Source organism: Aspergillus luchuensis, chromosome 1 (genome assembly GCF_016861625.1).
Source record: "Aspergillus luchuensis IFO 4308 DNA, chromosome 1, nearly complete sequence".
Taxonomy (NCBI): domain Eukaryota; kingdom Fungi; phylum Ascomycota; class Eurotiomycetes; order Eurotiales; family Aspergillaceae; genus Aspergillus; species Aspergillus luchuensis.
In genome coordinates, this window is record NC_054849.1 from 176,646 (window position 1) to 202,231 (window position 25,586).

General features: G+C 49.2%; 11 protein-coding genes across 11 annotated transcripts; 5 read left to right on the plus strand and 6 right to left on the minus strand.

The window, feature by feature from the left end:
• Positions 1-803: 803 nt before the first annotated feature.
• Positions 804-1,920, minus strand: AKAW2_10060A (uncharacterized protein; the record flags this gene model as incomplete). Its single annotated transcript, XM_041688990.1, has 2 exons — positions 804-1,386; positions 1,478-1,920. The coding sequence occupies 2 exons, from the start codon at positions 1,918-1,920 to the stop codon at positions 804-806; spliced, it is 1,026 nt and encodes a 341-aa protein (XP_041536780.1).
• A 249-nt stretch (positions 1,921-2,169) lies between these two features.
• On the minus strand, positions 2,170-3,402 carry GRE2_1 (putative secondary metabolism biosynthetic enzyme; the record flags this gene model as incomplete). The annotated part of the gene is made up of 4 exons (XM_041689101.1): positions 2,170-2,775; positions 2,824-2,971; positions 3,026-3,267; positions 3,316-3,402. The coding sequence occupies 4 exons, from the start codon at positions 3,400-3,402 to the stop codon at positions 2,170-2,172; spliced, it is 1,083 nt and encodes a 360-aa protein (XP_041536781.1).
• Positions 3,403-5,036: 1,634 nt separating this feature from the next.
• On the minus strand, positions 5,037-6,522 carry AKAW2_10062A (endo-1,4-beta-xylanase; the record flags this gene model as incomplete). The annotated part of the gene is made up of 10 exons (XM_041689212.1): positions 5,037-5,126; positions 5,189-5,254; positions 5,316-5,406; positions 5,459-5,504; positions 5,559-5,647; positions 5,702-5,847; positions 5,899-6,020; positions 6,080-6,128; positions 6,188-6,228; positions 6,279-6,522. The coding sequence occupies 10 exons, from the start codon at positions 6,520-6,522 to the stop codon at positions 5,037-5,039; spliced, it is 984 nt and encodes a 327-aa protein (XP_041536782.1).
• A 1,413-nt stretch (positions 6,523-7,935) lies between these two features.
• Positions 7,936-8,934, plus strand: AKAW2_10063S (uncharacterized protein; the record flags this gene model as incomplete). Its single annotated transcript, XM_041689323.1, has 1 exon — positions 7,936-8,934. One exon carries the CDS (start codon positions 7,936-7,938, stop codon positions 8,932-8,934), a length of 999 nt encoding a protein of 332 aa, XP_041536783.1.
• Positions 8,935-9,631: 697 nt separating this feature from the next.
• AKAW2_10064S (uncharacterized protein) lies at positions 9,632-10,093 on the plus strand (the record flags this gene model as incomplete). The annotated part of the gene is made up of 1 exon (XM_041689434.1): positions 9,632-10,093. One exon carries the CDS (start codon positions 9,632-9,634, stop codon positions 10,091-10,093), a length of 462 nt encoding a protein of 153 aa, XP_041536784.1.
• An 840-nt stretch (positions 10,094-10,933) lies between these two features.
• AKAW2_10065A (uncharacterized protein) lies at positions 10,934-11,773 on the minus strand (the record flags this gene model as incomplete). The annotated part of the gene is made up of 1 exon (XM_041689545.1): positions 10,934-11,773. One exon carries the CDS (start codon positions 11,771-11,773, stop codon positions 10,934-10,936), a length of 840 nt encoding a protein of 279 aa, XP_041536785.1.
• A 2,194-nt stretch (positions 11,774-13,967) lies between these two features.
• AKAW2_10066S (uncharacterized protein) lies at positions 13,968-14,342 on the plus strand (the record flags this gene model as incomplete). The annotated part of the gene is made up of 1 exon (XM_041689656.1): positions 13,968-14,342. One exon carries the CDS (start codon positions 13,968-13,970, stop codon positions 14,340-14,342), a length of 375 nt encoding a protein of 124 aa, XP_041536786.1.
• A 107-nt stretch (positions 14,343-14,449) lies between these two features.
• On the plus strand, positions 14,450-16,051 carry AKAW2_10067S (CFEM domain-containing protein; the record flags this gene model as incomplete). The annotated part of the gene is made up of 7 exons (XM_041689767.1): positions 14,450-14,545; positions 14,597-14,726; positions 14,786-14,970; positions 15,021-15,057; positions 15,104-15,563; positions 15,618-15,685; positions 15,747-16,051. 7 exons carry the CDS (start codon positions 14,450-14,452, stop codon positions 16,049-16,051), a joined length of 1,281 nt encoding a protein of 426 aa, XP_041536787.1.
• Positions 16,052-16,379: 328 nt separating this feature from the next.
• AKAW2_10068A (S53 family peptidase) lies at positions 16,380-18,787 on the minus strand (the record flags this gene model as incomplete). The annotated part of the gene is made up of 8 exons (XM_041689878.1): positions 16,380-16,452; positions 16,505-16,647; positions 16,714-17,345; positions 17,399-17,489; positions 17,536-17,653; positions 17,703-18,164; positions 18,215-18,478; positions 18,576-18,787. 8 exons carry the CDS (start codon positions 18,785-18,787, stop codon positions 16,380-16,382), a joined length of 1,995 nt encoding a protein of 664 aa, XP_041536788.1.
• A 921-nt stretch (positions 18,788-19,708) lies between these two features.
• Positions 19,709-21,340, minus strand: AKAW2_10069A (FAD-binding oxidoreductase; the record flags this gene model as incomplete). The annotated part of the gene is made up of 4 exons (XM_041689989.1): positions 19,709-19,952; positions 20,008-20,761; positions 20,835-21,045; positions 21,104-21,340. The coding sequence occupies 4 exons, from the start codon at positions 21,338-21,340 to the stop codon at positions 19,709-19,711; spliced, it is 1,446 nt and encodes a 481-aa protein (XP_041536789.1).
• Positions 21,341-23,456: 2,116 nt separating this feature from the next.
• On the plus strand, positions 23,457-24,868 carry AKAW2_10070S (cellulase family protein; the record flags this gene model as incomplete). The annotated part of the gene is made up of 4 exons (XM_041690101.1): positions 23,457-23,864; positions 23,915-24,088; positions 24,145-24,712; positions 24,780-24,868. The coding sequence occupies 4 exons, from the start codon at positions 23,457-23,459 to the stop codon at positions 24,866-24,868; spliced, it is 1,239 nt and encodes a 412-aa protein (XP_041536790.1).
• Positions 24,869-25,586: the final 718 nt, after the last annotated feature.

Sequence of the window (25,586 nt, forward strand, 5' to 3'; positions counted from 1 at the left end):
GGGATTCTGCCATGGCGGCTGCGTCAGCGATGGTATGGGCCGTAGACGCTCGGATCAAAAGGTTCAATGCGAAAGTCAAGCAAGTTAGTCGGGACGATTACTTTCAGAGGTGCTGGACGTGGTTGTTGGGGGTGTTGATGGACGGATTGTGCAGCGTCGCGTTGAGAATCAGTTTGGGTATGAATGAGTAAACACTCCGTATTGGAGAATAGCGGCCCAATAGAGGGACTTAATGTTCGCAAGGCAGGTTTTGAGTTTCTTGTTGAGAGTGGTCGTGAGATTTGTTTGTCTTGCGACGAATAATTGGTTTTTGGTCTCGGTTGCATTGGATCTTACACATGTGGCAGGTTACGGAATAGTGTAGGAGAAAAGGGGCGCAGTGCCCAAAAATATGGAGACACAGCAGACCACACATGGGCTTACATATGCTTGACTCACTGCACTTCATACCCAATTGTCAGTGAGGTGGGTCCTTCGGGTGGTTTTTAAACTATGTTGATGCATGCTGATTCTGCATGCAGATGCCGGGTTGGTATCTAGCCCACTAGGTCTCCCGTCCTCTAGGGCGTTTATTGATGTCGATAAGTTACCGCATGGACTATCCATATTCATCAATAATTTTATTCCATGTGGTTCAACACCTACATGGAGCGTTGGAACAGAGAATTGTTCCGGTGAAGCGTACTCTCATATATTCGGGCTTTCTCTTCGAAATACTCGAACTCCGTCGGGAAATACTCCGAGAATTGTGCAATATTGTCCTGCATTGTGTCTGTATTTTTTTTCCCTATCTTCCTAAAGATTCAGCAACATAGCAGAGCTTTGAGAGTCTTTAATGCCCAGTTAGATGTTGTCAGCTCCTCGGATGGGGAACCATCAGCGTTACGCTGGAATGCGTAGCGCAGCACTGCGCCGATCTTGGTGGCCTGCATCGCCATGGTACGAATCTCGTGCTGACGTTTATCATCAAAAACACGACAATGAGCCCAGAATTCATCCCAAAAGTAACTGATCATGCGTTCACGGCACGTATAATTGTGCCAGCCGCTGAGATCCATGTAACCGGTGGATAGCAGGAGAGTGTCCAGTTCCATGCCAAACGGCAGTACTTTAGCTAATGACCAATCGACAATACCAGTGATCTCAAAGTTGTCCTCGCTAATCAGGATGTTCGTTTGGGAGAGATCGTTGTGTGTCAGGACTTGCACATATTCTTGATTGAACAGATCTGGAAGACTGCATTCAAGTTTCGAAATCGTAGTGGAGGAAAGTATGAGAGGTGGAGCGTTCCTTATTTTCTCAAGCTGGTGATAGATTGCGTCTCGATAATTTGCCGACACCGAAGGATCTACTGGTTGTGGATTTAACCAACACCGAGCGAAGTATCTAGAGAGCATTACTATCTATGTTCGCTTTATCCATTTCCGCAAATGGCGGCATGTATACAACGTAGGGAATGGAATAAGAGACGAGCTACCTGGCAAGATGTTTGACAAAGCACATGTATCTGGCTTCCTCTCTGGGACTCAACTCAGTTTCGGTGCTGAATAACTGTAGGCAGGGACTACCTGATAAACAGGCCATCGTATATACGAGTAGAGGTGGATCTGAATGTGGCATGTTGCCGTGAAAAGTAGCTTCTGGTACTAGATCGCCGTGGATGAATCTTGCCAGCTCAATGAGTGTTTGGTCCAAGGCAGACTCTCGTTGTCGGAAAGACACGATCAAACCTGATCGCTCATCTGAGCTATCTGTGCAAAGAACTGTGTAGCTCAGTGAGCCCGGAATGTCGACTTCTCGAACAGTGGAAGCACCTGTGATCCTACGAGCGTGGTCACCGCAGTCTAACTGGGTCGGAAATTCACGAACTTCGAAGAACCTATCGACGATTTGTTGAGCCCAAGACCGCTCCTCCGTCATCGTTTTACAAGCTAAGTTGTCTTAACTTGGCTTGAGGAATTGTACAAGGGAGACAGAATAAGGGAATAGCTAGGTGCAGGATTCTCTGCTGCAACAATGTGAAAACTCATCATCTGCGCGATCGGGCCCTTCGTTGACAGAGGGGCTTCCATTAATCACGTGGGTGCCGCATGTCAGAAGACATCACAACATGAGAAAGCAATTTGCTTTTTGTGGTAAGTTGGTAGTGACTTTGAAGGTTATGATACATTAGTCGGGCAAAACATTGTGCTGAATCATAGAATGCACCGCGTCCCTCACACTCTCCTCTAAGCCGATGTATTCCCACTGACTACCCTTTCCCTTCGAGAGTATCTCCAAGCTAATCCGCGTATCCCAACCGGTAGGGTGTATTCCCTCGGGCAGCACCTTATCCGGTGTACCGGCTGGAATCTTTTCGCGCAGTTGAGGGAAATGCTTTCGGATGGTATTCACGACCAACTGTGGCGTAATGAGCCCTGAGACAAGCACAATACGTTGCCCTCCAGCAGCGGGATTGGTAAGTGCATCTACATGGCTCCTCGCCACGTCTCGCTCGTCGACAAAATGATAGTATGGAAACTGCACATCCTCAATTCTGGCATGAGTCCCGTCGATGAAACTAGCAATTGCAAAATAATTACTTTCGTTGATCGACCCCTTCCCAGAAATTGGGTGGATTATGGGTCCGGTGACGATAAGAGGGTTGATGACAGTGAGGTCGAAATTGGGACTATTTGCCTGCATGAAATCCCAGGCTTTACGCTCGGCTTGGATTTTGGAGACATTGTAACCCAACACAGGGTCGTTACGGTCGATGGCTTGTTGTGCAGTTACCTAGAGTTTCATAAGCAGGGGAATTGCCGATTTCAATTTGAGACGAACTGGATTCCAGCTTTTCTCAGTATATGGGTGGCCTTCTCGACTCATGTCTTCGAAGGAATCGAGTACGGAGACACCGCTGCCCAAAAGGACAATGCGTTTGAGCGTGCTTCCACCGTGTTGGTGAGCGCTTTCCAGGATTTGCGTCGTTCTGCAAGTGCAAATCAGCGGCTACATCATGGTTGCGCACACAGTTCATACTCACCCCTTAACTGCGGGATCTATCAAATCCCTCTGAAAATCCTTAAAGTCAAACTTGAATGGCGATGCCGCATGGATAACATAATCAAAGAGAGCTTCGGTCTCAAACAAGGTGCTGAATGGTTTCTGTGAGGTGAAATCCGACACGATCACAAAATCAACCTTCCCTTTCCATTCAGGGTGGGCGTTAATCACATCTTCTGCTTTGGTCTGAGATCGCACTGTTGTGGTTACCGTGTAGCCACGCTGAGGTTGTCAGCTACTACACGTTGCTTACGATTTGGACTCACTCACCTCCAGGAGTATGGAGAGGATATGGGATGGTACAAACCCATTTGCCCCAGTCAAAAGGACGTGCTGGCCGCGGGTTGATGATACCATGATGGCTAGTACTTTAGAGATTTTTATGTCCGATCATACTGATACTTATACTAGCCCGTGAATATCAGCCAGAATAGATCCTGACTGCTACTCTCCCTCAAATGTCTCTATGGCTTTTTATAAGTCTCATGATTATGTCATGTTTCTTTGGGTTTGGGAGATGTACCATGGAAGGAGTGCTCAATGTGTTAAAGTCAAACATTATCAGGTTTCGGGTAAGAAATTTATTGGTGACCTATCTCGATCTATCTTGTCTGACAAAAGAAAAGTACCCTCAACCAGTTTTTAATATTCACGTCTCGTTTGTCAGGTGTTAATTCGAGTAGTGCCCGCAGATGGCCGAAAGTTGTCCTATCTTCGTAGATAATGGCTGCCAGGGAAGCATTTCGGTGCACCATCTTTCTGATCCAATATTACGCTTTCTGCTATCCAATATCATACGATAACAGACACAATTCCCACGCCCGCAGTCGCGAGCTATCTCTGCCCCTAGTTGGCTCTTTTGTTCCCGCTCCGCACAATGGCGGGTGATGTGCGGGAAGGTCACCGTTCCATCTTCATAGAAGTTGCCTAGGCTTCATGCGGTTCTCTTTCATGAGATCCCTAGTCGTAGCCTCACTACTCTCTTTTTTTGTATAGGTCACAATGTCACTCAGTCGAAGTTATATAAGATATTCAGTACAACGTACGACACTAGGCGGTCTATATCATTATAAGTATGGCTAACAGTGGGAAGTGATGATTTAATATCCAGGAAGCCAACCGTACATCAAAGGATACCCACACCGGCGCCAAAGACCTGCATAATAGTACAGGTCGAATGACATGCCCCGTCTTGCATATTAGAGTAAATGGGGATCTCAATCACCCCTAGCCAGTGGCTTCCAGTGGAGACAAGTCCTTGTCCAATTGAGCCAGAAGAGTTCAACCGGAGGAGGGACTGAACTTTAAACACTTCTCATCGCATCCGGCTAAATTTCATTGGAATAGATGAATGAACCTGGGCGCAAACTACGACTGCAGACAATACACAGCAACTCGACGGAAGGCTACAGTGAGGACCCATTGTACCTATCTCGGCAGTTGTCGGCACCTGAATTGCCGCTGTTACATGCACTAAATGCTGCAGGATGCTAAGCGAGGACATCATGAACGACTAGTCCAATGTCCAGCCAATGCCAAGATGGTTATTAGTAAAGGCAAAGAGGCTAGCCAGACCGCTCCGTCCATCCAATTGCGTGCCACAAGGACCTTAGATCATATATGGCTGTTATGGTTATGGGGCGGGGTATCTGAGACATGTCCTTCATTTCGTGTGATGCTTGTGCTTCACATCGGCGCATCAGGGTCTAGACTAACAAAGTTAAGTACTAATCCTACGGCCCCACCGGTGGGGTACACGGCAAAAACTACTCCACAGGGATTATACTAAGGAGAGCTACACTGGAGGTGCATGGTTCAGACCTACTGTGGGTGCGCACACTTAAAAAGAACGATTGTATTGGATACATGTGAAAGGAGTACAGAAGAACATTGTCGGAGGAACGGCAGACAATTCCCTTCGGGCAAAACAGAGCGTCCCTACCTCGGAAGGCTATATCTTCCCGGCAATTCGATCAGAGTGGTTGCCGAATCTAGAGAGCATTTGCGATAGCAGTGTATGCAGGCTTCGGGTTATAGTTGCTGTCAAACAGCAGAGGAGTGGAGCTGGAGCGCCAGGAGTCCTGAATGAAATTAGCTCAAGTCATAAGGCTAGTTTTATTATCCGGGTTGCAGGGGTATTTACCGGGTCAGCAACTCCCCACACGGTGATACCGATACACTTGGGCTGGTCAAGGCAGGCTTCGACGACCTGTGGATGCAGAAATCAGTATCAGTTATTCACACCATGTACTTGGCTTGGCGTGACCTACCTCCACGTAGTCGGTTGAGCTGGCGCCAGCGATGTCGAGCTCGGTGACCGCAATCTCCTTGGTGCCCGCACCTGCGAGAGCATTAAGAGCTGTAAGGGGCTGTCAGCTACCGTCAGGTTGAATAACGGGGAGGGGGTACTTATCCAGAAATTCCAGCACCTCCACCAGCGCTCAAGTGGGTTTGGGAGCCTTTGAAGTTGGTGAGTAATTATAGCCGGATATCATTAACCACGGGGGCCTTACCGATTCCATCGATGGGAATACCGGCTTCGATCCACTTCTTGACATGGCTGACCATGCCAGCCAATTTAGGATAGGAAGCGGAGTCCAGGCTTTGCGGAAATTAGCGTCCACTTTGCAATGGTAATTAGACAGTCAGGGCTTACTTGTAATCGTTGATGTAGAGCTTTGCGTTGGGATCCGCAGCCCGAGCAGTCTCGAAGGCAATCCGGACGTAGTCCTCGCCGATGACTTTGTAGAACACGCTGTCGCGGAGGGAGCCGTCTTCGTTGAAGATTTCGTTCACAACGTCCTTGTAATAATTAGTGATGAGACTTGGCAAAATTGATGGTTTTCAGTTTACCCAGGCGTAGATCTTGCCCTTATAGTGTTGCATCACCGTGGTGATGTGATTTTTCATGACCTCGATGAGGGTATTCTTGTCCGTGATGGCTTGAACCCAAGAGGGGAGCTGAGAGTGCCACACTGGTTGAGTTAGCTTCACTGTCTTGTTATAGTTTTCAGTTCAATCAGTCAAAACTTACCCAGCGTATGTCCACGGATCAACTTGTTGTTAGACTGGGCAAAGTTGACCTAGGTCTTGTAAGCGTCGAGTACAGTTATCGTAGAGGGTTGGGAAATTCTATACGTACCAGGTAATCCGATCCCGAGAAAGAGAACTGTCCACGGCTGGCTATAATTCTGATTAGGTCTGAATAACAACGATGACGATGGTGTCCTTACGCTCAGTGGCATCCCACTTCATGCTATTCTCTGGGGTCAACGCGCCAAAATCGGCCTTGATAATTGCTGGAGTCTTCGAGTTCTTGGTCAAGGTATACTGATCCCCGATGTTTCCCAGATACTTCTTTCCGTGAGCCTTGAACTTGGTGTCGATGCTCACTGAAGCCTGACGGGGTTCAATAGGTTCAGAAAGCACATGGCTAGCGAAAAGCATCGCCAGTGCAGCTGCCTTGATCTGAACCATGTTGGACAAAAACGATTGTTTTTCTTGATAGAGCTAAATGAAAATGATCTTGGAATGACAGATTATAAGATAAATTCTACAAGGGAGAAGAGGAATTCAAGTATTTATATCCCACGAGACTCAATATGTCCGGGCGAAGAGGATGTGAAACTGGAACACAACCAACCGTGGAACCAAACATCCCGCTCGAGACATGTCTAGACAGTAAAGGATTGACTTCATCTGCCTCATCTAGCTGTCTACCGAATTTCCCAAACCGGGAGGATGGCACTCGATGGAACCATAATCAGCCTGAAGGGATGAATAATGGCGTTTAGGCAGGCTATCCGGAGTTCTTCACATGTTTGGTTAGAACAGGCTGTGTCCTTAGCCGACACATCGAGAAGCAACCGTACGTTATTGTTGTAATTTGGAAGGCGCTGATCTACCCACCAGGAACACAAAAAGGAATTGCAGGAGTGGAGACACTTGTTGCACGGTCGTCCGATTAACCTGCTAATGTCCGTCCATCAGGGTCCAGCGTCTGCCTCGGCCCCAAAAATAGTTTAGCCCTGCAGAGATGGCAGTCGGCCACAGCCGATCACCCGATCCATACTGGATGCTGCAACTTGAAGACAGCCTGCAGATGCTCTGATGAAGGTCTGCAGATAGTCCCTGGAGTTTGGTAGTAATGAATACCAACTCGCAGAACCAATATGTCCAACCACTTTGAAACTACAAACGTTTAGTTTGATTGATTAGAATACTTTTGGTGTGTACAGTGACAGCCAAAATACCATCTCTTCAGCCGATAGGTGTCAACTACCCGCCAGAAGTACCGGAAGGTCGTGGTGTTTTAAGGTGAAACACTATCAGGGCGGCAATGTGTCAGGGTAGAACCAGTTTGCTTAGCGCCATTAGGGTCCACGCCTAGACCCTTGATACCCGGGAGTCATCCGTCCTGTCACAGCAATTATTTCCCCGAGTCTACTGCCGAAGAACAGCCATTGTGGCGTAATCACGGAAATACCCACTGTGTAGGGTAGTCTTGAACGCCGTTCTAGACACGGCAACGCTCCGGTGGACGATCGTTTCTGGCTAATGTACTCCGTAGTTTAGGCAGCATGCTGATCATCTTCCCCCTAGGGAAAGGCCCTGAATAGTGTGCCAAAATGAGCTTGAGCAAAGGAATGTTCTTTCTAAGCCAAAGTGAGGGAAATAACCAAGCAGCCCACTTTTATCCGAAACGTTTCTGGTGTCATCCAATATGGATAAATCCCGATTGTTCTTCTGCACATCTCTGTATTGTCATAAGCGCAACTACATATATTTGAACATGGTTTGGTCCTCTTTCCAAGTTATTCGTTCTCCGTGACCAACGATTTCAGCCATTGATTCTTTTGTTTCTTTCCCCGCGGATAAACTCATACGAAGATGAAGTTCTTCAATGCCAAAGGCAGCTTGCTGTCATCAGGAATTTACCTCATTGCATTAACCCCCTTTGTTAACGCCAAATGCTCTCTTCCATCGTCCTATAGTTGGAGTTCAACCGATGCTCTCGCAACTCCTAAGTCAGGATGGACCGCACTGAAGGACTTTACTGATGTTGTCTCGGACGGCAAACATATCGTCTATGCGTCCACTACTGATGAAGCGGGAAACTATGGCTCGATGACCTTTGGCGCCTTCTCAGAGTGGTCGAACATGGCATCTGCTAGCCAGACAGCCACCCCCTTCAATGCCGTGGCTCCTACCCTATTCTATTTCAAGCCGAAAAGCATCTGGGTTCTGGCCTACCAATGGGGTTCCAGTACATTCACCTACCGCACCTCCCAAGATCCCACCAATGTCAATGGCTGGTCGTCGGAGCAGGCGCTTTTCACCGGAAAACTCAGCGACTCAAGCACCGGTGCCATTGACCAGACGGTGATTGGCGACGATACGAATATGTATCTCTTCTTTGCCGGCGACAACGGCAAGATCTACCGATCCAGCATGTCCATCGATGAATTTCCCGGAAGCTTCGGCAGCCAGTACGAGGAAATTCTGAGTGGTGCCACCAACGACCTATTCGAGGCGGTCCAAGTGTACACGGTTGACGGCGGCGAGGGCAACAGCAAGTACCTCATGATCGTTGAGGCGATCGGGTCCACTGGACATCGTTATTTCCGCTCCTTCACGGCCAGCAGTCTCGGTGGAGAGTGGACAGCCCAGGCGGCAAGTGAGGATAAACCCTTCGCAGGCAAAGCCAACAGTGGCGCCACCTGGACCGAAGACATTAGCCATGGTGACTTGGTTCGCAACAACCCTGATCAAACCATGACTGTCGATCCTTGCAACCTCCAGTTGCTCTATCAGGGCCATGACCCCAACAGCAGTGGCGACTACAACCTCTTGCCATGGAAGCCGGGCGTCCTTACCTTGAAGCAGTGACGAGCTTATCATTAGTTGCAGATCGTGTTTCTCCTTTCCTCTTCAAGTAGTTTTAGTGGTGGAAGACAGCAGAAGGTGGTCATCATCTTAGGATCAGTTGGGGTGGGCTCCTGCCACATTTTGTCCATAGGCTAGTAATTTGCGCAGAATTCAGTTCATTGGCAAGGAGTGCGGTACGAATACCTGTTTTCACAATAGCAATTAGGCCCAGTAGTTATACTACGTACTGGAATTGAGTACTCGTAGTAGCAAGATTGTTTGCCTCAGAGGGAATGACCGACACGTGAGCAAGTCACCTTCATCAGCTAGTCGCGTTCCACATAGACAATGGTCAGCTCAGAGTGGAATTTGGGCTACTTTGAACGGTGGCCGATTGAATCGCGCGTCTCCTCAATTATATTCAACCACAATAGGCCAGGTATTGGCATTCACTCACCGCGCTTTGCGGGTGCCGGAGATGTCTCCTGGAGAAACTAGGCAACGAGCAGACTACGGATATGGGAGATGGTTGACGATGTGCTTCTTGGTAAATTTGAAGCCTCCAGGGCCTCTAAAAAGGCGGAAATCTAAATCTCAAGTACCCTAACGTGTCCGACCACGGTGTTTATCATCATCCATCGAACCGGATAACAGTCTTGGTTCGGAAACTGAACAGGCGGCTCTTGAATGACAGTCTGGATCCTGATCCAAATTTATAATGTGTATCCTTGAACATGCAAGGAATGCGTGGGCACTTTCCATGGTCACACTCCGCTCCCCTGGCTATACATTTGTCGGAAACTGCGTGACTGTGGAGTCTGTACAAAACGCGAGACACAAGAAGCTTGTATATTCACATCTCGCCCCAATTCAAGGGGCGTCGGTACCCTTTTTTTCCGACAGCCCGAGACTTCGCCGACAGTATTCTCACAATGTTATTACTGAGATCGCCCACCCGGTGTGCATTGGCTACGCCGGAAAGGCCCTCGTCCGACCGCATGGCATGAATTTTGACGAGATGCCTCAACAAACGGCCAATTCGCTGCAAGCTGTTCATGGGTTGGATGTGCTGCATAGTGACCCGATTCCTGGAAACATATTCTGGGACGGAGGGAATGGCCGCGTCAAAGTCAAAGACTTTGAGCGTGCAATAATCCAGAATAACGATGCCTGCCACTAAGCGTCATATGGCCTAATAAAGATTGCAAGTCAGACTCCCAGTGCGTGGCCCTTATCTGGAGACCGAGTATGGACTGTTTGGGCCAAAAACAAGACGCATAATCAATGAATTTAGACGAGTGTGTCTGTGAACATCATCAGCTGCTACTGCAATTATGAGACTGCAGGAGAACACTACGCTTAATTGTAACGATGCTACGACCAACCTTGACAACAGAATTCCCATACCCCCATCCCTTTGGCATTTGACGTACACTTATTTTCCTTCCTCTTCCTCTTGATTTAAAGTTACATGTACCCTCTCCAAATGACAATGTAATGACTGTCAATCCGATTTGGAGTCATTATTAGGATTCCATGATGCATCACGTCCTCTGCCTGGGTTTCAGTGGGATTCTGTCACAAGTCACAAGCCTGTTGCTACGCCTAATCATGAGTCCGATTGCACTGATAGTCAATGTCTGAATGATACATATAATGATATTACTCGGATCGGGTGGCAGTACCGGTATACAATCTTGGCTAGACTAACTGCAGCAGTAATCCTCAGGTAGTCGCAGATAAAACCGAATATAACCAGCGGTATGTTGCAAGCGTACAAGTGGTGGGATTATTGATACCTATTCCAAGATAGCCAATGATAAAGTGCGAGTCTGCTCCTAAGATGAATCTAGCCTGTACATCCATCAACTAATACCCCCGACAGTCCACTATACAAAAACTGCACATGGTAAACAATCAAAGCAGCGGAGGGAAGAACAGATAACCCCAAACCAGAACTCCGACCATGCAATTGTAACCCGAAACATCGCTAACAAAAACAGACAGCCACCCAGACCGCTCAAACAGCCTCCCAATCCATAGCATCGACAATGAAATCCCAATCAGCATCCGACTCTCCCTGCAATAATCCATCCATCTTATCCGCCCCATCAGACGCAACCACATGCTCCTGCGCAAGCAAATACGCATCATCAAAGCCCTGGAAGATATCCGAGAGGATCTTCTCGATATCATAGCTCGCCAACGGCATAGCCTTGCCCTTCCGCCTCGCAGCCCACTTATCCTCCATCTCCAGCTCTTCCTTGGTCAAATCCGCCGTCTTCCACCGGTTCCGCAACTCTTTCGCCCTCTGCAATTGTTCGTGAACCTCGCCCTGTCCCAGCACAGTGTGCAATGGACTATTCTCATCCTGCAACGCTTCCAACACATTCGCATGGTATCGGTGGGTCGAAAGCGGAGCGGAGCCGTACGCGGCGAGGTGATTGCGCGCAAAAGCAGAAGACACAGAGACACCGAAGACACTGAGGAGGTGGACAATTGCGCGCTCGAGGAGGGAGTAGTATTCGTGGAAATCGAGCTTGAACATGATCTCGGCGTGAGAGACGTCGAAGTCGCTACTGGCCGGGTCGAGAGTCGCGAGGCGGTAGCCGTAGGCCAAATATGGTAGTTTCCATTTTAATCGCTCGACGATTTTCATGAAGCGGGAAAGGTGGCTCGAGGGGGAGGGTCGTGGGGAGGATTGACGAGAGGGTTGCTTGACGGGGGATGGCGTGCGTTTGGTGCTGGGTTTCGGGATGGTTTTTGGTGGGATTGCTGGGGTGGTGATGGGAGGAACGGCGGGTTGGGCTTGAATCTCGCTTGGGCTGGGAGCCCAGCGAGACTTTAGCAGGTCGCTCATGTCAGTGGTGGATATTGCATTGCTGGATTGCGATTGTTGACGAGAGAAGGTCAGACAGTCGCGAGGGAATTGGTTCGAATTGGAGCTGAAATCAGCTGATCGACTGATAGCGATAAGGAGTCCCTTAGTAAGCTAACCCGATCGGGGTGTGGTTATTGGTTAAGTATATTACTGTCAATATATTCTTTCTTGCAGGTTGCAAGGATCCGCTCATCCTGCAGGAACCGTGAAATCATGTCGAGTGGGTTCAGAGAGGGGGAAGAGGCATTATATAGTCGGTACAGTGCTTTGGAGCGACATCAAGTGAATTCAGTCTTCGGTAGATGCAGTGAGCGGATATAGTGATCTAATGTGAACACTTCGGTCTACACCATCAAAACTTTGTTGATGTAGGACAAGGTTTGTGGGTCCTATATATCATGAGTTTCTCATCAAAGACATGGTGAATCCGATTATATGTCTCTTGTTGGCCGGGACCTATTTACACAGTACCATGGTAAATCCCGGTCAATGAAGGAGTATTGAAATCAATAGCCGTGAATCTCAAGCCACAGGGGGATATGAACAGACGCGAAACAGGCATACTATGGGGTAAGTAATATAATTTAATCTTCTGGCAATTTAAGTATGATAATAAGCATAAGCTGGCGGGCTTCCCGCTTCCCAGACGGCTTCTATCTGGATACACGATAGGATATGGGTCCTCGGAAATAAATGCCACATGGCTGCGCACCATGGTACTCTTCAGTATGCTCTTCTCGCAGAGGGACAATGAGGAATAGCCTGTCAAAGACCGAATTTAAACTTGTTCTAGTTGCTGTTAGTGGCAACGGCGGGTAATTGTCGGGGGAATTCAACGTCCACCGGCCATATAAAGCGGGTCCACCTATGACGACGACGCTGGATGGTTGTCACTTAGGAAGCAAATTGATCATATCAACAGTTGACTTGCTGCATGTACGTAAAGCTGTATAGACAAGATCCGGTGAGATCCCGTAAGATAAAATGAGATCTGATCGAGATTTCCTGGTAGGTGCATTGTGCCATGGAGAATTTATTGACATGACAAGGCTGGTACCAGTTGACCAACCCCCTGATTTACCTTGCTCGTGCACCTTTCAGGGGTATCACGAGATAAATTGCAAGTCCTTCTAGTATAGTCCTAGTGGCAGTGAAGAGAAACTAGTACTAGGCAGACTATACCGACTTCCGTGGATCAGATATATATTAACGGAGTACTCCGGTGCAGTTATTTTTGGTTGATCGACACATATTTAATATGACCTAATTTGGTATGAAATGTACGAAGATTAGAGGAGATCAGCGAAGTCTAGTCATTGAGCCAAGCAAGGTGTTTGGCAGACATGTTAGGTATTTCGCAGATTAGAACTCGAACAGCGAGAGGTTTGTGGGTAATCATTTAAGAGATGATTGTTTCTGATAGATCGATGACCGCGTCAGTCAGCCACTGCAATGCTGAGTAATTGGGAGAGATCCTCAGGCAGTGAGGCAGCCCACGTGGAAACCAGTCCGGCTTGGGTTAGCGCAAAGCTTTTGATTGAAACTAATCCTAGAACAGCAAGCGGTGTTCAAAAACACATCAATTTCAAACGACGAGCCACTTGGCGCGCTAACTTGAGCTTAAAATGATATTATTTCCCCATTTTTTGGCACGCACAACCGCCTCTCTGTGCCCTAAATCCAGGGATTACAACGTCTCTACGGACTAGGACCGAGGCTCGGAGCTTTTTCTTGGAAGTTCTTGGAAGGCGGTCCACGTGCCTTCTTTGAGTTCACCCACAACCCATGAATAGGGCTCCGTTTCACCACCAAAGTCACTTGCACATTAGTGCTTTCACTGCAACCAACTACATCCAGGCGAGATAGCGCCGAGAACTCAAGACGAGTCAGGACCTCTCGCCTTCGTAGCCATGAGAATACCCCCCAGCTGAGATGAGAACCCCATCTTCGTCCCTCCAAGGCTCTAAGCGACATGGCGTCAAGCTGGGCGCGGGAGACGCACAGGGTCGTCGGCTCCTCCGAGTCAGGAGAAGCGGCATTCCAAATGCTCCGTCGCTAGGTGATTGGAGAGGAGTGGTGGGCATCGGCAGATGATTCCCAACTGGTGTCTCAGATCCGGCTTCAAGTGGACCGGGCAGTAGGATCCACTCTAATCAAAGTTTCTACCGGACGGATGCAGTTCTGCATCCGATCGCCCAGCCAGCCATGCCCCCTCGGATTGGTCCCCTCCTCGTGGAAACGCCCGTGTCTCACTGAACCCACGGTCCTAATGCAAAATGGATCGCGCACACTTCCGCCAGTGCAAGGCATGTTCATCCACAAAATCAAGCTGCGTCACTTCGGGACGCAAACCCAACTCGTCCATTTAATCGATACGCTCAGAATTCTCCATCACAACGATCGCTGGACGAACCGGGAGTCTGGACCACACATATACTGGGAAGGGAACTCGGGCCAAGCACGCCCCCGTGTGAAAAAAAAGCTTGCTCCTGACGAATATCGACTGGTGTTTCGAAATCCACATGGCGTAGATGCCGAGGGAGATTGATTATAAAGGGTGACCGGGAGAAATCCCTTTTCCGCCGACTGGCTTCCCCGTTTGCCTGTTGCCTCTGTCCTGGGATGTTACTCCTCTGAGTTACATCCCATATCACAATGAAGATACATCAGCTGTTATTCACGGTATTGGCAGCATTGACGGTGTCTGTGTTCGCCGTGTCGTCGAATGCCACGGAATTTCCAGAGTGTGCGGTAAGTGGGATTCTCCCCTGGGGGTTCTGCTTTCATTGACCATGTCCCCAGGTGTCTTGCTTGCACCAAGAATCTCCAAATTGCACCATAACCGATGCATCATGTGTGTGCACCGGCGATGCCAGCAAGTCGTCGCTAGTCACTTGCGCATTATCTAACTGCAGTGCACTGGAATACTATAGTGAGCATCCAGTTACACTCCACTCATACTGTCGTTCAGACATGCCTAACATTTCGCAGTCACGAGACATATGTATGAATTGGAATGCGACCAACCCATCAAGAAGGGCCCCCCTCTTGTTGATCCCTCCACCCTTGCACCGGCTATCCTTGCCACGATATTCTTCTTTATTCGGATAGCGGCGAAGGTCGCAAACCTCGCTGGTGGTTGGGGACTTGACGACTATACTGTCACGATCGCATGGGTAAGCGCTCTTTCAGTACCTGGCACCGTTATGCTTCTAACAGCTAGTAGATACTGGGAGTTGGTTTGTTTGTCGTCAATACATACAGTAAGTCACTATCTTTCCAGAAACCTGACATAGTCTAACAAAGCAGTGATCAAATATGGATTCGGAATGAACACCTGGGATATCTTACCCTTCCATCACGTTACATTGGTCTTCCAGTATTTCGAAGGATTGGCGATGATGTACAAGATCCAAATCTCGCTCTGCAAGATATCCGTCCTACTCTTCCTGCTGCGAATCTTCCAGTCCCGTGTTTTCCGCATTTGCGCATACATCCTCATCGGCATTAACGCCGCCATCGGTATCACGTTCGCCCTCGTGGATCTGCTTCGATGCGTGCCAGTCCATCTTGACTGGGATAATTGGACCGGGGAATACGAAGGGGTCGGCACATGCATCAATTTCATCGCGGCCGTTTTAGTCCACTGCCTTGTCAACATCTTCGTCGATGTCGTCATCGTCCTCCTACCGATCTACGAAGTGAGCAAGCTGCAGCTACCTTGGATGAAGAAGATCACTGTGGCACTGATGTTCATGATGGGTCTCATGTAAGCACAACCCGCTTATGCACTGCAATTCCGCCTTGCTAATAAAACCCTAAGTCTAACCATCATCGCCATCATCCGTGTGATCGTGTTCTGGGAAAACCGCTGGACCACAAATCTGACTGGTACGACCTCTCCACTTCTCAATTATATTCAATCCCACACCACTAACTCAACTCTATACAGCTGGTCTCCAGCCCCTCATCCACTGGTCCGTCATCGAATCCCAAATCGCAATCATGACGACCTGTCTACCCGCCGCCCGCGCTTTCATAAACCACTACGTTCCGGGTCTTCCCGGCAGCACACAGCGACGGACCTACGACCGAACCAACTCTCTATACCACAACGGGGGTGCCTCCTCGGGGGTAACCAACAGCAAGATCTCCAAGTCAGTCAATATCTCCGTTGATTACACGACACGGTCGGAGCGGGATTCGACGAGTGCGGTGCATTTGGTCGACATGGATGGGAGGTATGAGCGGTTTTAATTCATCTATATATATTTCTTGGTTGGTTATATAGTATCGGTTTAGTGTTTTCCTATGTTTATTTGATATCCCTTGGGCTAGGCTTTTTGATAATGTTCATACATGAGACTATAACTAGACAGCGAATCGTCAGCTTTTGTTGACGGATTTCTTGAACGTTTTAACGTAGTTCAACATATACACAGAATATGAGTATCCTAACAATAGTGACAAGTGGGATAAATAACCATTCATACTCGTCTACACATAATCCTAGCATCGTGACTATTCCACATCAGACATATATACACCCTTTGAGCACCTATCATCCAGAAAATCACCGTGGAGCCTAAGGCAAAGAGAGGAACAGCTCCCTCATCAAGGGGTAATTGGGCGTACCCAAGCCACTAGCGGGATCCCATCTGTATTCCTCAATTAGCACACACTCTTAACGACCGAATAGTTGGCACTTACCCCTGAATAGCACTAAACCCATACGTTCCACATCCGGCATTAGTACCATTAGTGATATCATTCAGCACCTGCGGATAAGCATAAAGCACGGGGTTCACAAATCCGACGGGACCCTTGCCGATAGCGAAGCGTTCCTCGTTAAGCTGGAAACAGTTGTCAGCATCACTATCCCCACCCAAGCAAGCAACCAAGTAAGATAATCAACATACCAAAGTAAGAACCGACGCAAACAAAGGCGATGCTAAACTCGATCCATACCAATGATAATCGAATCCATCCATATAAGCTCTGAAATGGGCTCCATTGGCCGAAACATCCGGATAAGCGCGACCAAGACGGTTATAGAGGCCCTTGGTCGTGTTAACATCGACCTCAAACTCCGAATAGTATGGATACGACAAATTCGCAGACTGGAAGTACTGCTCCACAGCAGCATACTGATACGCCGGCTGGGGGAAGTAGTTCGAAAATCCACCAGAAGTACTGAAGTTGCTTTCGGTTCCGCCGAGATTAACGTGCATGACGCTCTCGCTGTCGTTGACGGTCTGGTAGCCATACAGCATGGTGCCACCCACGGAGGTGACATAGGGACAGTTGGAAGGGTACTGGGGGTTGAAGATCTTGCCCTCTGGGCCGAGACAGCCGTTCTCGTCGCCGTCACCGGCAAAAGATGCGACGCCGTAGTCGCCCGACGCGAAGAGGATGGAGTGGCCCTGTAGACCGAGCTTCATGAACTCGTTGCACTGGCGCTTGGTGTAGCTGACGGGGAGGTCGGCTTCGGATTGGCCGTAGGAGGCGCTGATTACGTTGGTGGGCTTGTAGACGCCACATTGGAGTTTTCCTGACGTGGGTTAGGGTGGGTTTGTTTGGAGGCAAGGTGGTATAGGGAGGTACCTTTGTAGCCACCGGGGCGGGGGTCAGGGTATACGGGGTCGATCGACGGGTCATCGCCAGTTTCGCCGTAGGCGCTGTAGGTGCAGTAGGACTGGAGCTGTTAGCGGCGTAAGGTTAAAGATGAGCCATGGACTTACACCGTCGAGAGCGTCGAAGAAGGTGTTGAACAGGTTGGTTGTGTCGACCTCGACCGGTTCGTAGAGCTGGTCGTCAACCTGGTAGAGGGTAACTTGCTGAGGATAGAGGAGGGAGTAGCTTCCCTACATCAGTATTGGGCTGATAGTATAATCTGGGGCTAACTCACGCCATGTCAATATCAATGTCGGATTCACCTGTGTTCAGGGAACTCCATGAAGGCACTGAGTAATTGGCGCCATCGATCAGGGCCGGGATGGGATAGGTACCCTGGGGAACCCAAGGCGCATACTCCTTGTAGAAGAGATCGAGGTCAGACTTGGCAAAGTAGTCACCCTGCTCGTACAGACCGAGGCTGTTGTTCGGGGTCGCCGTTTTAGCGTCGGGGATCTGGTACAAGGCCTTGATGCATGAAGGGGTAATGTTGTAACCGCAGCCGCGGAGGTCTTCAGGCAGGAACTTGGCCTTGCTAGGAAGTGGCTGCGAGCCTTGAGCAGCAGACTTGGCCTTGGAGGAGTGAGCAAGTTGGGAGGCACGCTTGACTTTCTTGGTCCTCTTCACGACTTGGGTGAGCTTCACCCCAGGGGTGACGTAGTCGATGTGTTTCTGGATGTGTTCGGGGACGTGGTACCTAGATCCTAATTAACAATCGCATGAACCGCGACAAGGGATTCAACTTACTGGTCGCATCCGACTCTGATCTTAGCACTTCGGTCACTCTCGTGCTCGTGGAATTCCGTCATGAACAACCTCTCAGCTTCATGGGCGTAGGCGTCAAAGGCGAGCCAGCCCTTGTTGTCGGAGTGCACGACCCGTGACGGATGGATACCAGAAGCGACGAGCCATTCTCTCACTGCCTCAACAGCCTCTTCGGATGGCTGAAAGACGTCGTGCACCTCGTCTGCCGACCAGTACTGACCGTACTTGGAAGACTTGGGGTCCGACCTGCGCAGTATTCACATCAGTATGCTTCATTCTTCAAGGTCGTTCATTGAATACAGGACCGATTCAATGGCAGAAGGGAATGTAGGTTAAGACTCACACTTCCATCAGAAAATCATAACCCTTGTCCAGGTTGTTCTGAGCAAGGCCAATGCGCACAGGGAGGACCGCATCGCTCTCAACGCGCGCACCCTTCACCCAATCGGATGCGGGCTTGTGACGTTTCTCGTGGAGAACATGCTTGATGGATGTCGGAATGGCATCGGACAATGCCGCGATAGCCAGAGCCAAGGCAAGCTGACGGACCAACATGTTGAGATAGAATCTGCGCGATTGCAACCAGACACAATGGCTGATGGTCGACAGGTCGCGAAGGCAAATTTAAATAATAACGCCGTAGAGCTCCGGGAGTGGGCCCCTTGCAGTGAGGGACGATGCGAGAATCAATTGCGACATCCAACCTGCTGTTCTCACCGCCGCTAGCAATATCTCATTCATGGTTTGATTGGAGGAGAGGCAGGTTTGCCGTTGCGATGGTGCCTGGATGGACGGTGTCGAGGCGGTCTTGCGATTGCGGGGGTGTCCACCGCGTCTCAGTTGCTGATAGGCACTGGTCAGCCCACGGAAAGCTCTCCTGCAGCTTATCGGCCGCGTCTCTCCAAGGTCTTCCCACGCTATCGAGGAACTAATGCCGTCGCGTCGGTTAGTCCTGGTGTTATCGGGCACTAGCCGGGCGAGGATGGCAGCTATTCGTCGATGCCAAATTAGGGCCACCGGGGGAGCATCGGAGAACCGACTGAGCTGCCGTGATAAGCCTTCGCCGGATACCACCGCGCTTCCGCCGGCCAGCTGATTTCTGTTTCTTATTCTCTCTGGTCCTAATCGCTAACCTTTCTGACGAGGCTGGCGAGTCTTTCGTTGACTGAAAGGCTAATCTACCACATTGCTGACGCTTTTTCAAAATCGTCTATTGAGCTTGTTGAATGCCTAGCGGATACGCGGGTCGCCGCGGATAAAACGGTCGTGGCTACGAGACACGCGAGACCGACAGTATGCGTGTCTGAGACATGGCATATCTCTCATTCCTATGTCGCCCACAGCTACGCCGATGAAAGATTATTTCCGGAGGGTAAACCCCAGTGCAGTATCACTGTCTTTGAGTCTCATATGGCCTCAATTCTAGACACAACGACCTGTCTTTATCACCAGTCCAATTCGTTGCATCGTCTGAACTCAATCAATATCCAGCAATTGCCTCGTAAACACACCCTGAGGGTCCCATTCTCTCTTAAGCTGTCGAAGCTTTTTGAGCCGAGCTTCCCCGCGATACCGTCGCTGGATAGGACCCGTCCGGGTCGCATTCTGGAAGTCGATGTACCGTGTTTCGTCCGGGCCCCGCATCAGAGCAACGCACTCGTCGTTGTATTTGTCGACCTTGTGTCTGTTCTTTTCATCTGTATGCCAGATAATGTTGACTCTTGAATACATCCACAGTTAGCGTCGCAACATCAAAACGATCCAAGAAAACCTACTGCCAGTAGCGGACATCATGGGACGACATGGCAGACTCCTTCTCGGGCGTCTTAACCGCTCGTGAGTCCCACTGTAAGTTGAAAGCTGAGTTTATGGCATCGGGACACTCATGGATCAATTTCTTCCAGACTTCGATGGCCTGAACGAATCCGTCGATGCGAAATTCATGCAACCCTACGATACCAAACCTCTTGAAGTCACCTTTGGCGCATAGGGCTTCTCGCTCATCATTGACGTTCTGAATAGGCAGATCTCTGCCCATTGTAGCGGTTGGCTGAAGGTCATACAAAGCCTTGAACGGCACCCCCGGGGCCTCATCGCCGGTATAACGGGCGGAAATCACCAGAGATGGAACGCGCGCGGGTGGCGGGGCAATGGCCATCATGAGGCCCGCCGTCGCGTGTTGGGAATCATCCATGATTTGCTTCATGACTCGAGCCACCTCCACCGCCCGATCAAGTGGGAAGATAAAGGCCCCCACCCATATCAAGCCCTGTCGTTTCCGCAGTAGCGACAAGGGGTGCGCACGAACCGTGAGTTGAGTGACCAGGCCGAAGAATTGACCAGCCCCTTTCAATGCCCAGAGCAGATCCGGGTGCGTCCCCTCTGTAACTTCGACCAGCTCCCCTTTTGCTGTGATTACGCGGGCTGCCACAATCTGATCCGATCCGAAGCCGGTGATGGAATTGGTGATCGAGCCCCCGCCACCAAGCAGGTACGGGATGGCACCAACGCTGTTGCCATTCCCGAGTGCTGTGTGAATTGACCATGTTAGGATTGACGTCAAATAGGTCGGAGTGAGCAATAACCAGTGGTTCATATATACCTGTGAAAAAACCCGCTTCTGCTAGACGCACAGACACTTCCTTGGCCAAAACACCGCCAATCACGGTTGCTGTTCGCGCACCCGCATCGACACGAACATCCGAATACAAACTGAGATCAATAATGATTCCCTCTGACCCAATGGTTGACCAGGGACTATGACCGCCGCTTTTCGGCACGAATGGAATGTTTGACTTGAGAGCCCATTGCACCTATGTCCTGTGTTAATGGCTGATCTCAGCGTCCGTGTACTTGCAAGGCTCATCTTACCGTCTTCAAACAGTCATTCTCTGTGCGAGGTAGAACAATGGCAGCCGGAACTTTCCGGTCGATATCAGTCCATCGAGCTAAGCGTTGCTGAAACCGTCCATCATTGGAGTCGTGCAGAATCTCACAGTCGCCGGCCACGGCGCCCTGGAGAACTGGAATTCGGGACAGGACGTGGTCGGACATGGTCATGCGGTGGCTGCCACAACCTCCAAGATAAGTTGATAAGTAGTAGTTCATTCGATGGAGGGGTATGAGGGTCGACTTGGATGTAGATGTAGGCAGACCCCTCCAGCAGCTTGGTAAGCTTGGGGGCCAAGACCCACGTCAGCTTGCCTTGCTAAGCCGTAAGCTTACTGAGAAGGGACAGAATATCCATCACTCATGGCGCCTCTTTCCAGCGTTTCTACGCCCATGTCGACAAAGAACATAGCGCTTAAACTGATATTGTGGGGTTGCATTGTAGCAAGGGTTGTTGATCTCGGTCAGAGGGACGTCATAAGGCAACCCATGTTAAGGTCTGAACACCAGTTCAACCACGACCATGTCACGACCTAGACTAGACGTGGCACCTATTATCGATTAAAATAGGGTTAAAGTGTGCAGCTACGACCAGGGGAGTGGGATATTCTGCTGTCAGCAACTGCAGGTTCTCGGCTGACACTAACCGTGGCTCTGGACGCGGGGTGTCAGGCGGGGAGAAAAAGTTACCGAAGAGTGATAAAGATACCCGCGCAAGTACCTGTAGCTAAGCGATGACAATCGTAATAATCCCATCTACTCGGATGCTAGTGAAGTAGATGGATAACGGGAGAAGATCAATTGAAAAGGAGCGAGTCGATGGGATGCCGGTTGGCGACAGGAATGGGTGGGATGGCCCGATTCGGCCTGTTTGATGCCTTACTGATGCCTTGCGCTTCTACTTTTCATCCTCTCATCCTTCATGTATTTCTTCGAATATCTCTAGCCACTAGATGAAGTAGATATCTTCTCATAATATATACATTTACAAGTTAAGCATTGTAATCTTCAGAGCGAAATATTTCCCGAGGCACACATGACCTTCCATCAAGACCAAAATCCATGAGGGCTCGGCCTTTGAAATACTCACTCACTTTACACCAGGGAGCAGGTATGTACTGCGGACATCTCAAGTCAGCTTCGGATCTAGGTTACTACTAATCAACGACCATATTAAATCTGGATGTAATAAGGATATTGCGCCTGTCCATCATTGGGAGAAGATGTTTTCAGTGTCACGCCCCAGTTTCTGGCCTTTCCACAACCTACCGTTGACTCAGTAGTACATGGCATGGTATTCTTACCCAGGTAGAATGTTTCAATCATTATCCAGTTGCTCATGACTATGATATAAAATAATGGATAATTTGTTCGGTTTCTCTGCAGACCTGCAGGATCATTGAACTTCCATTTCACGTTCCTTTATTGGTGAGGTTATAAGAAGGCAGTCAGGCGAGCACAAAATGAAATATTATCGAACAGAATGAACATGAAGATGCGAATAGCCCATGCTGTACTTCAATCCTTTCCTTGCAAGATCCCTGCAGCTTCAAAAAGTCCACCTCTACTGCAGCAATGGCCAGCTCCATCGGTTAATTTCCTCTAATGGCTTACCCGCCAGGGCGGGGCATGCATGCACCCTAGTAAGTAGCTTCAGCACGACCGCCCACGTCATTGCACGAAGAGAAGATCAGCAGATACAACCCCGCTCGGAGAACACTCTGCAGTGACCTGATTCTTCTATTTTCTTTACCAATTACCCTATCAATGAATTATCGTCTGTTGTTGGGTGAGCAGTTAGCCGGCCAGCAGTCATAGAATATTACGTGCACTGTCTTCGGTTAACAAGATAGTCTCGGAAGCATACGAATTTAGCCAGTAAGTAGCTGTCAGAGCGTGCAAGATCGTTGTGATCTGCAGTTGATGCTGAAGTAATCCAAGACAGGAGAAACCTTAAGATCCATAGGCGGATAATTTCTCCCCGCAAATATCGCTCAGGCACTCCTCCCCAGTCGGTTATATTGCAACGCGTGTTGCGTAGACCGACACATGTTTGTCTTGCATTTCCCCGCCTGAAGAACCTGACAATCAAGGCTTATCCACGGACATGTCCGCGAATTGCAGACAACCGCTCCGGAAAAGGCTTTGCGCTACTGTTCTTATTGGCGACATCCTCAGGAACTGGCTTTGATCATGCGGTCATCATCAGGGGCTTCGGGGATGTGCATTCACTATGCAGAATCCCGGGAGTCGCATGTAAAGCGTTTATATAAAGGGTCCTTGCAGAACACCCCGAGGGGACAAACCGAGCTAACTTCAGGCAGCACCTAGTACAATGCATCTTGGCAACAGCTTCAGACTGCTCTGTCTCGCAGCACCAGGCCTCGTCGCCTCAATTTCTTCTTCTCCTCTATCAACCTCAGGTCGATGGATTGTTGACACCGACGGGAACAATGTCACCTATGCGGGGGTCAACTGGCCTGGTGCTGAGGTGGCCATGTTGCCTGAAGGGCTGCAGTATCAATCCATCGAGTACATCGTCGGCAAGATCAAGGATCTAGGCATGAATGTCATTCGCCTTACTTTTGCTATCGAAATGATCGATGACATCTACGAGACCGGAGCGGACGTACCGATCAAAACGTCCTTGATCAACGCTCTGGGCGAAACAAACGGAACCAAGATCTACGACGATATCGTCAGTAACAACCCACAGTTTGGGGAAAATACTACACGACTGGAGGTAAGCCGTGTCCCTCAGAACTCATTACATTCGATATTAAAAGTATCTAGGTATACGACGCAGTAGCCGAAGAATGCTACAACCAAGGTATCTACGTGCATCTAGACAACCATGTCTCCAAAGCAAGTTGGTGCTGCTCGACTACTGATGGAAACGCCTGGTTCGGAGATACTTACTTCAACGTAAGCAACTGGCACAGAGGTTGGAAGTATATGGCCGAGCACGTAAGCTACATACCCTTCCCATCTTCAGCCTCATGCCTAACGCAAATACGATACAGGTAAAATCCCTGCCAGCCGTAAAAAGCATTGGCATGCGCAACGAACTTCGCAGCCCTGACGACAACACGACACTTGCAGACGACACCTACAACTGGGAAACATGGTACAGCAACATGGTCGAGAACGCGAACCAAGTTCACTCCGTCAACTCAGACCTACTCCTCTTCTTCTCAGGTCTCAATTACGATGTCACACTCTCACCGATACCGACGGCCTCAGACCTAGGCGACGGCACAGTCTTCAAGAAGAGCGATTTCGACTTTGAAGATAAAATTGTACTAGAGCTTCACAACTATGACTCATCTGCTACAAGCTGCAGTAGTCTCTCATCTAGCTTGTTGAGCGATGGCTTCGATGCCCTAGAGACGGACGACTCGAGCATCGTAAATGTGCTTCCGGTCGTGATGACAGAGTTCGGGTACGAGCAAGATGATTCCACCTATACGGGAGTATATGCCTCATGCCTGAGGGAATGGCTACCTAGTGTTCATGCCGGGTGGATGATTTGGGTGCTTTCGGGCAGTTATTATATCCGCCAGGGAATACAGGATTATGATGAGACTTGGGGTAAGTTTACCGTTTCTTATCCTTGCTGTCAGCAGTTCGCGATAGGTGACTAACTATTCATCACTAGGTCTTCTAGATCATACGTGGTCTGATTGGCGATCAACCGAGGCAATTGATAATGGCATCATTCCTATGGTCAACGCGAGTCTGGGATAGGTTTGGGATACTAACTGACCTCGTCGGTGTATTGGTGTCCATGTAACGAAGGGTTTTAAACTTGGTCCTGCGAGAGTCCAGCAATAGCAATCTACTTATTTCCCTTTCACTCTACACAATCAACATTACCTATGTAGTATGTATGTAGGTATCTATGTTCGCTAACACTAGCACAGCCGGGGTGTTCTTTCAACTACCCTCCTTATTGATTCTCCAAATTTTAATTATATCTAATATTTAGAGTGCAAAGGCACTGTATCCCGAGAATTAATTATACTATATCTAATACCAAGAAACTCAGCCCTAACAAATCTGCCAAGTCCTAATGCCGCCGCATATGCGGTGCACCATGACCAACCCCAGTGGATTAGGGTTGAACCAGATTCAATAGGGGCTTTAAGATACCAAAACCAAAAGATATATTTGGCAGCTTGATCGGGGATTCGAAGCTTGGCAGGCGGGTCCGGACCAGTAACTTCAGGCTGGCAGGTCTTATCTACTAACCAAGCCCGAACCTGAGCCGATTACGAGTGGGCCCGGGCGAGCCCTGTCAAGTCTAGACAGGGTAAGATGGCAAAATCTACCCATTGGTATTAAGGCCTGATTGACCTCAAAAAAGGATAAAAAAGCGAAGAAAACGCGCGAAACAGCGGTCTGCGAGATTTTAAAATATGTACGTTTATATGATTTGCTAGTCTGTGTTGGGCTGCTGCGATCG